The 10656-nt window shown below is 33.5% G+C and overlaps 1 protein-coding gene across 10 annotated transcripts in view; it reads right to left on the reverse strand.

The window, feature by feature from the left end:
- Positions 1 to 10476, reverse strand: part of LOC149780429 (axonemal dynein light chain domain-containing protein 1-like) — a 99148-nt gene extending 88672 nt beyond the window's left edge. For all 10 annotated transcript variants that reach the window (XR_016415088.1, XM_089937361.1, XM_089937364.1 and 7 more), the window contains exons 1-4: positions 10406 to 10476; positions 6641 to 6770; positions 5599 to 5777; positions 283 to 383 (exon numbers count right to left, since the gene is read on the reverse strand). Coding sequence is in view for 9 of the 10 variants with exons in the window: in XM_089937361.1 (XP_089793487.1) it covers positions 283 to 383; positions 5599 to 5777; positions 6641 to 6755 (395 nt within the window). In the remaining variant the exon portion in view is untranslated. The remainder of the gene's footprint in view (positions 1 to 282; positions 384 to 5598; positions 5778 to 6640; positions 6771 to 10405) is intronic.
- Between the last annotated feature and the right edge of the window lie 180 nt (positions 10477 to 10656).

Genomic DNA, 10656 nt, shown 5'->3' on the forward strand with positions numbered 1-10656 from the left:
TATTTAACGTTGCTGGATGTTACTCAAATACTGTACTATGTAACATTGTTGGATGTTACAACACTGTCACATATCATATTTAAAAAACTCTTCATTATATTACTCAAATACTGTACTATTTAACATTGCTGGATGTTACTCAAATACTGTACTATGTAACGTTGCTGAATGTTACTCAAATACTGTACTATGTAACATTGCTGGATGTTACTCAAATACTGTACTATGTAACATTGCTGGATGTTACAACACTGTCACATATCATATTTAAAAAACTCTTACCGGCCAGCACCACAGATACAAATGCTGTCCTCTGTCAAATGCTTGAACTTTTCCCTTCTTTTGAAATTCCACACATTTGCTGGAACTTTTCGAGCAGGTGCCTGAAATTTGTTTAACCAGGTTAATAAAACAGTGTACCATAAATTCAACTATATTCTGTATCAGACATATGTCAAAGTAAGACAAAGAACTAAATAAGAAATTTTTTAAAAATCCTGAAGTATAGCCTTATTTCTTAGGAAAAAGTATAATTTTCCTAACATGACAGGGTTCACAATGGATCAATTTAGATTGATGATTCCACAAACTTGACAAATAATTTTTAAAAAAGATGCTTTGCTAAGCCATTGAGTCAATCAATCTAAAAATATGAAATACTTTCTAAACTTTATGAAAATATTGTAAACTAATTTAGCAAAATTTTTATATAACTTTGTTCTTGCACAAGATGGTAACCAAAACAATAGGTCAGTATTGAAAACAAGTGACAAATATTGATGTACAAGTCTTTTCTTACTATTGTGTAGGATGAACTAGATGAATGGTGAGAAATTTGCTCACAGAAATATACACCCACCTCTCCTGCATTCCACTCCAACCATCATGGTGGAGTAAGCCAATAGGGTAATACAAATATTTTTTCCCCACTCAAGTGTCCAGGATAAGTAACGCATGAAAAATAACTTGACCAATTTTTTACAAGTACATTATTGCATGACAAATAGCACTACCAATTTCTCCAGCAGTGTGACCACTCTGCCTTGTTATTGAAAATGTAAACAAAGTTGGTTGCAAAATCAAATCAGTGCAATGAAAATTAATATAAACAGCTTTAAACAAGTTTTTTAAAATTTTATTCTAGTTTTGATGAATCTCATAACTTACTTCCCAATAGTTCAATTAACAGAATGCCCCAAGACACATCTTATCAGCTGCTAAAATGGAGTAATCAGAGTGTATGTATAAATGGACTAGTCAGAATCTCTATATAAATGGACTAGTCAAATCAATGTACAAATGGACTAGTCAAATCAATGTATAAATGGACTATTCAGAGTCAGTGTATAAATGTAGTCAATGTATAAATGGACTAGTCAAATCAATGTATAAATGGACTAGTCAGAGTCAGTGTATAAATGTAGTCAATGTATAAATGTACTAGTGTGCTCAATGTATAAATGGACTAGTCAGAGTCTCTGTATAAATGGACTAGTCAAATCAATGTATAAATGGACTATTCAGAGTCAGTGTATAAATGTAGTCAATGTATAAATGTACTAATGTGCTCAGTGTATAAATGGACTAGTCAGAGTCTCTGTATAAATGGACTAGTCAGATCAATGTATAAAAGTACTTGTTACCCTGACATTATATTTTCATACAATACAGCTCCAAGTTAAAAAGGGCAAAAGTCAGTGGAGAATAGTAATTTGATGGTTCTGCATTTTCAGATCATAATGTGTCCATAGTTTCAAATTGATCAATCAAAATATATAGGAATAGCTGCATTCATAAGATAGCTACATGACAAAATGGCAATAACTCTAAAAGAAAAATACAGGCAGATCATGTTGACATGTGCAAGACTAGTTACATACATAAGGGGGCGCTCACCAGTTAGCATGTACTTTTGAGAGAGTGACATATGTAAGGTGAAGTTGTTTGTATTTAAAACATACACAATGGAGATAATGTTGGCACACCTCTATGGTACATTAATGTAATGTGGATGATATTTCCTTGGATATTGTACTTTTCGAAAATTGTACATTATCAAAACATACTGCTAACTAAAATGACTGCTCCCTTGTGCTACAAAATCAGCCTGAATTAGTCTAAAGTACACTATACATAGCAGCTATTAAAATAGGGAAAATGAATTTTGCCAGACTAGACAATACCAGCTTCTGAAAATGCAATGAATGAATTACCAAATATATGAAATGTAAAAAAAAAATCTGCTCTTTTTTTATACAATTTACCTCTGAAGTTCAATAAGTGAAAATGACAAAGTGGAGCTAGCACGTTTTTGAAAGGTGTACATCTGGAGTAAGGCCAAGCTGTATACTCTATAACCTATATCACACCCATACACCAAAATAAAGGGAATTAAAGGTTCTTTTGAATTATACCTAAGATATACAATATCTTTTTTTTAAATAGCCAGTATAACCAGTGAGGAAAGCTGGGGAAATTCTTTTTCTTTAAAATTCTAACCCTATGCAAAATACAAAACTGTAGAGCACCACCCAAGATACTGTCATGAATTATATCAGACGCCAAGTTAAAAAGGGCAATAACTCTACATGAAAAGGTTGAAGAAGCATAGTGATCTTCAATTGATGATCATGTCATTTCTCAAGTTTCATGATGATCTACTGAAACCTGTGAGACTAAATGCATTCACAAGATTCTGTCATTCAACTGCAAGCCAAAAATGAACAATTAATAACTCCCTAAAAAGTCCAGGCATTTATTGATTAGTCAATATATCAAATGATGACAATAATATTTACCCTATTTCATGGAAATATATCAAATGATGACAATAATATTTACCCTATTTCATGGAAATATATCAAATGACGACAATAATATTTACCCTATTTCATGGAAATATATCAAATGATGACAATAATATTTACCCTATTTCATGGAAATATATTAAATGATGACAATAATATTTACCCTATTTCATGGAAATATATCAAATGATGACAATAATATTTACCCTATTTCATGGAAATATATTAAATGATGACAATAATATTTACCCTATTTCATGGAAATCATCAAATGATGACAATAATATTTACCCTATTTCATGGAAATCATTAAACACTGTGACTAGTAAAGCTTACAATCCTGTGAGATTGATAGCAAAGGGATACATGGATGTGAAAATTCCTATATACCCATGACACATGGATGTGAAGATTAAAAATATACCCATGATGCTGGGGGTGGGTGGGAGGGTTTAGAAATATTTAATAATCTTACTGATCTCAAATAGCAATCAGCCTATAACCCTTCACATACTAATAACATTCTCATGCATATGCTACAAATGCATGGAATTTCATTTGTTTCTTCAAGCTTTATGTGTGAATTTTTGGGGAATCTCATAAACTGGAATGTAATTGCAGACATCAATAAATACTAAAATGACATAAAATGTTTATCAGAATGCATGAAAATTCTATCTTTAAAGTGTTTTACAGTGCTCTTTAAAAAAACATATACAGGAGTTGTTATTTTACCACAAACAAAAAAGTGCTAAAAAAAGTGAAGTCAACTTCACTTTTTCTACATTTGTAGTCAAAATGGGGTGAATATTTTTGCTGAATCAGCCTATAGAATGGATTCTGCATGATAAATAAAACTTCAGATCAGAGGAATCAATTCAGCACCCTTAGAACAGTTTGGTGATTTTTTCCACCTGTAACAGTCCCTAATACAGACCCTGCATGATAAACAAAATACAATATCTAATCTAGATCATTTTGATGATTTCTGCACACCTAGATCAGTTTGGTGATTTTCTGCATGCCTAGATCAGTTTGGTGATTTCCTGCACACCAAGATCAATTGGTGATTTTCTGCACACCTAGATCAGTTTGGTGATTTCCTGCAAACCTAGATCAGTTTGGTGATTTCCTGCACACCTAGATCAGTTTGGTGATTTCCTGCAAACCTAGGTCAGTTTGGTGATTTCCTGCAAACCTAGACCAGTTTGGTGATTTTCTGAATACCTAGATCAGTTTGGTGATTTTCTACACACCTTGATCAGTTTGGTGATTTCCTGCACACCTAAATCAGTTTGGTGATTTCCTGCACACCCAGATCAGTTTGGTGATTTCCTGCACACCTAGATCAGTTTGGTGATTTCCTGCACACCTTCATCAGTTTTGTGACTTTCTGCACACCTAAATCAGTTTGGTGATTTTCTGCACATCTAGATCAGTTTGGTGATTTTCTGCACACCTTGATCAGTTTGGTGATTTCCTGCACACCTTGATCAGTTTGGTGACTTTCTGCACACCTAAATTAGTTTGGTGATTTTCTACACACCTTGATCAGTTTGGTGATTTCCTGCAAACCTAAATCAGTTTGGTGATTTCCTGCACACCTAGTTCAGTTTGGTGATTTCCCGCACACCTAGATCAGTTTGGTGATTTCCTGCACACCTAGATCAGTTTGGTGACTTTCTGCACACCTAAATCAGTTTGGTGATTTTCTGCACATCTAGATCAGTTTGGTGATTTTCTGCACACCTTGATCAGTTTGGTGATTTCCTGCACACCTTGATCAGTTTGGTGACTGTATGCACACCTAAATCAGTTTGGTGATTTTCTACACACCTAAATCAGTTTGGTGATTTCCTGCACACCTGGATCAGTTTGGTGATTTCCTGCACACCTGGATCAGTTTGGTGATTTCCTGCACACCTAGATCAGTTTGGTGACTTTCTGCAAACCTAAATCAGTTTGGTGATTTCCTGCACACCTAGATCAGTTTGGTGATTTCCTGCACACCTAGATCAGTTTGGTGATTTCCTGCACACCTTGATCAGTTTGGTGACTTTCTGCACACCTAAATCAGTTTGGTGATTTTCTGCACATCTAGATCAGTTTTGTGATTTTCTGCACACCTTGATCAGTTTGGTGATTTCCTGCACACCTTGATCAGTTTGGTGACTTTATGCACACCTATATCAGTTTGGTGATTTTCTGCACATCTAGATCAGTTTGGTGATATTTTCCATGATAAATTATCTTACATAACATTAGCAATATAAGAATGTTACAAACAATACTTATAAAATGCATTATCGCCACCATCACTAACAGTATCATCATCACCAGATGTAATAAAATGACTGCGTTGTCTGTAATTACTCAAACACTTTATTACTATTTTTCAGGTGTATGCAATTTTATTTATTACTTTTTCAAAGCATATTAATAAATATTTATAATCATAATTATACATTTCAGCTCATGTTCTATATATAGAAATATGCAATGGTTTAAAGAGATGTTCCCTGCAGAATTCACGGCTTAAGAATATTATAATAATGATAATTCCCATGGAATGACATTTCATGAATAATCAGAAGGTACAATCAAACTATCTACAAACAATGTGATAGTATTAGGGAAATTCAAGATTAATACTACTGCTGTGGCTGACAAGTTCTATCATCATCATCATCATCATCATCATCACTTTCACTATTACCACATCACCACCATGACAGTGGTCAATTCGACCACCACCACCATCAGCATCAGCTGATGAAGCTCCTCTACGTACATCTGAGACAGCAAGATTTCTTGCTCTAGTTGGTGGTCCCAGCTTGTCCCTAATTTCGGTCGGCTGAGTGAGGGCAAACAGTACATCTTCTGGGATAAAATCACTCTGAAGTGATGTTGGCAATGGCTTGCTCTTGTCTATTGCATTATCACTGGTTCTAATATCTGGCAACCTCTTCTCTGGAGAGCAAACCAAAAAATTTGTTTCAATTACACATTAACAATGTAGGAAAGTTTCTGACAAACAAATCTTATAAACCTACCAGTTTTGGACCATTACTGCAAATAAAATATCATTTTTCTTACACATTTCAAGCATGTTTTATGGTCAAAGCTGACCATCATGTTTCCAAATCTTATACTCCATCTTTTTGTTTAAAATATGCCTCCAAAACCTACCTGACCTAAATTTAGTTGGCACTGTTATTGTCATTGGTTTCAGATATAAAGAAATACATTCTCGAATAATTAATTATCATCCCATATATACTTGATTAATTAATTATCATCCCATATATACTTGATCGATTAATTATCATTCCACATATACTTGATTAATTAATTATCATCCCATATATACTTGATTAATTAATTATCATCCCAATTATACTTAATTAATTATCATCCCATATATTCTTGTTTAATTAATTATCATCCCATATGTACTTGATTAATTAATTATCATCCCATATATACTTGATTAATTAATTATCATCCCATATGTACTCGATTAATTAATTATCATCCCATATATGCTTTCTAATAGAACAGATGAAGGTCTATGTTGTATGTTCAACTGATTTCTGATAATAAACTACATATACCAGATCTGTCAGTGCATTATGTTATGGCAAATCTGAGTCTTTGAAGTTGGACTTGACTTATATGAAAGTATACAAGGTGCTTATCAATGTAACTTGATTTGACAAAATAAATGCAGCATTAAGAACAGTTTACAGTTTACTGTTACATTCATTTAACCAGTGATACCTATGTTCTGAATGGCCAATAAAAATAAAATTAATCTAATTGATTCTCAGTACCATCAGGATCTGTGGAAACAACTGCCCTACTGGCAGACAATCTTCCAGTACGTGGTGTCCCCTCCAGAGAGGATATGGATGCCACTGGCATCCCAGGCCTGGCAACGGTAGTCATACTGGCTTATTTAAACTGAAGAAAAAAATATACACATTACTTGTGCTTGTAACACTCCTGTTTCTGTGGCACTGTATACAATCCTTAGATATTAATACATGCTTTGGAGCTGTATCCTCTATCAGGGCTGAAAATTCACTTGTTCAAACCCAAAATGGTTAGTGAAATTTTCCAGCACTAGAGCAAATTTTTATGAATCATATTTAAAAAAACATGACATTATAATTAAAATTACAGTAAAACATGTTATGAGAGACTGCCCCTTCTGCCAACAAAAAGCTGTCTCATAAGACAAGCGATCTCTCATAGCAGGTTTGAACAAAACGACCAGTTTCCAAGGTCCATTTCCAGCCCAATTTCAAGAAAAATAACCACAATCACTGTACATATTCTATATACTTTATTAATACTTCTTGCTAAAATATTGCATGTATTCATCTAAGAACAAAATTAAAGAGCAATAAAGATATACATTTATCATTAAATATGAAATCACATTTATATTTGAAGATCACATATTATAGCATATGAAATCATTTCTGAATACTTGTTTTCCTTTATAACAACCTAAATTTGTTTTACCAAAGTTTTAACCACTTTTTGTGAGTGGTCTGCTCTTTTTCACTTCTTTCATTTGCAACAATTATTTTTACCAGCTTTAAAATTTGTCTCCTTTTGGCTGGAGGTTCATCCATTGTTATTAAGGTTCTAGGTGTTAAAATTATTAGTGCTCAGTTGTAATATCAAACGTAAAGATGGTTTTGACTGGGCTGTGGGAAAATATGAAAAATCTATACATGTGCATTGCATATCTATCAATTAATGAAATAAAAAGAAACAGTTATCTCATCCACAAACAGAACCATTTACTCAGAGACAAAGGGCTTCATTCAAAGATGACATACAGGGATTAACTCTAAGCAAAGTGTGTAACCCGGTCACACCAACTTGAATAGATGACAGCTTTGTGATTGGGATGTAATCACTTAACATCGGGGGGAAATACAACAAACATCAGAAGTCATGAATACTATCAACTGAATCTCACAAATGATTCTCTCTTGCTGGTTTAATAGAAAATATTCACCCCCAGCAATATTGATTAACTCTAAAGACAAACAATATACATGACAACTACGTCAACTTTGGCACTTTCATGGCAATTGTGACATGTACATTAGGCCTGGTTTATAGATCGTAGCGTCTATCACCAGTAACAACAATCCTTATTTGTTTTTAAAATAATCCTTTTATGTTTGTTTTTGATCAGAGCAATTAATACTGATCAAGCGGTCATTGTAACAACTGATTATATGTAGGTCAGTGGTGTCTGTCTGTTCACATGATACAGTCATTGATAGGAATGCCAGGTCCTACGATTAGGCCAGGAAGCAGGCTAAGTGCGGGAATAATTAGTCTGGTTTCCTGCTTTTATGCTCCCTGCATTGTTCACCCCTATACAAATAGCGGAGAACAACACAGGGAGCATATGCAGCAGGAAACCAGACTAGGAAATAATCTACATATACTTAGTCTGGTTTACAACAGAAACTATCAAATATTATAGGCAAAGGAAAAAAATTAAACATCAGTAGCCAGACTATCTTTAAACATTTTTTTAAAAATTAAAAATGGTATGAGCGGTTGTTTTTACATGGATTAAATAAAGGTCAGTGGAGTTTATCCTCGTTTTTGTGATGCGGTCATTCATAGCAGTGTTGAAATGCATTGCGGTTGCTGGTTGTGTTATGCATGTCGTATAACATAACAGAGGGTTTATTTAATAAAATCGATCCATGCATTATGATTGTGGTCAGAAATGACAGGTGGTCATTCATAGCAGAGGTTGCTCATAGAAGTTTTTACTATACTCTGGAAGATATATAACCATTATAACATGATTCATTATAATGCAATTCTGCTTATAATGTGATGGCAGCATGGCTCCTGTCTTTAAATTTAAGGTAATCTCTCTTCTGAACATCCTAAATATGCTCTTGGAAAAACTGATTATTTGTATCCCAAAAAGATTTTTAATACCAGCACTGCGTTTAATGTTGCCTTGACTTCACCATGCAATGTTTCTACCATATTGGCATGTATACAATTCAAAACAGAAATATGTTTGATGTCTGATAAAACCTGGTGAACAAAACAAAAGATACCTGATCATGAGTTTAGTTAAAACTAAAGACACTGAAATTTCAATACACATTTTCTATGGGAAAATTTTGTGAAAAATTTATTAACGTGATCCCGCTCATGACGTGATGTTATTATTTGTTCCCCAAGCATCAGTTTATAATGGTTTTCAAATCTAAATATAGGATTCTTCCAAGAAATCTTAAATCTGACACCCACTAATTGTGAATTATTAGGATGCATTTTAATAAATGTTTAAACCAATTTTAATACACAGTCGAAGTAGTTGAGAAATGAGAGAGAAAGAGGGAGAGATGATGGGGAAATAGAGAAATAAATCTGTTAAAAGTTGCCATTTTGTATAAATTCTTAAGAAATCCTTCACAAAATTTCTTTAGAAAACATATGAATTTATGTATTTTGAAGTTATATCTTTGATCTAAAGCTAACTGCTAATTTTAGTTGTGAATATTATGTTTTTCTCATTAGTGTTCCTTGGTGGTCAGCCACTGATCAGTAACATCTGGGCGTAATCTGACTGCTACTGAAATCTTAAAATAAAATTGCCTTGTCTGGTCTCTTTAATCTTTTATCACAACCTTTTAGAAATGAAGACTTTAATATGGAGCATTCATATCACAATCAGAATAGGTTTAAAGTGTCTGTCAATCTGATGTTGGTGCATTTTTACTCAAATTAAATATAATTATTCTAAGATTTAATACTAACATAGTTTATACAAAGTCATGACTGCACAATAACTGTCATCAAAATCTTCCAGATTTAATATGGTTTGTGCTGGATCACACGTTTCAGTTAATCTCACCCAAAAAGGACCACCATTTAAGCAATATTGATGTATGATGATCAAAATAAGTGAAATATCACGATATAAAGATATATGCAATCAAATGCTAGCAAGATTACACCTGTCACTGAAACAGTCAATGTTTAATGCCTTTATGACCTGACTAATTTGTACTTTCTGTTCTCAAAACCTGTGATTATGTTTCATAAGACCTGCAAGTCATGTATTACTAAGCTTCCAGATGATAGCAGACAAGTAACTGATGATGGAAGATAGCAATTTTCCCGATGGAATGACCTGTATACTGGAACTGACCTGTACCTCGTTTACATGTCCATGTACAAATATATATGCTGCTCCCAGTATCACTCATAAAGTCAATAGTTGGAATTCGACAAAGTTACTCATCGAACGTGTTATATCTCCCAGTTGCTACAAATTTCTCAGATCAATACGAATCAAAAATATATTCCCATAAAGGGACTAAAAACCAGATTCGGTATTCATAAGAATGCTAATTTAAAAAAATAGCACCATATCGACAATTGGATACAGTTGCCTTTGTCATAGAAAGCATTATATTTTTGTTTCAAAACATCATCTGTACCATATTTCCATGATTACAGTTCATTTATATATACATGTATGCCTTTAGATTCCTTTCTCACTGATCGATGTATATTATAATTAAAGTATTAACCTTAAAGTTCCGAATAAAAACGTTGCAACCGCCTGTCGCCATCTTACGGTTACGAATGTTGTCAAGGGAAGACATTCGGCCACTTTCGGTATTAGTCATTAAATTTCATAGTGAATTACGTAGCAAAGACGCGAAGCCGATGCCGTAAGAACAAGACACAAATTGGTTGTGACATGAGTGACCGCGACAGTTAAAACATGTTCATTATCATGTTTGAGAATAAACGGTTTGCTTTCATACAGAACATTTAA

The sequence above is a fragment of the Sinohyriopsis cumingii genome, chromosome 16 (genome assembly GCF_028554795.1).
Source record: "Sinohyriopsis cumingii isolate HCF-2022 chromosome 16, ASM2855479v2, whole genome shotgun sequence".
NCBI classification, from domain to species: domain Eukaryota; kingdom Metazoa; phylum Mollusca; class Bivalvia; order Unionida; family Unionidae; genus Sinohyriopsis; species Sinohyriopsis cumingii.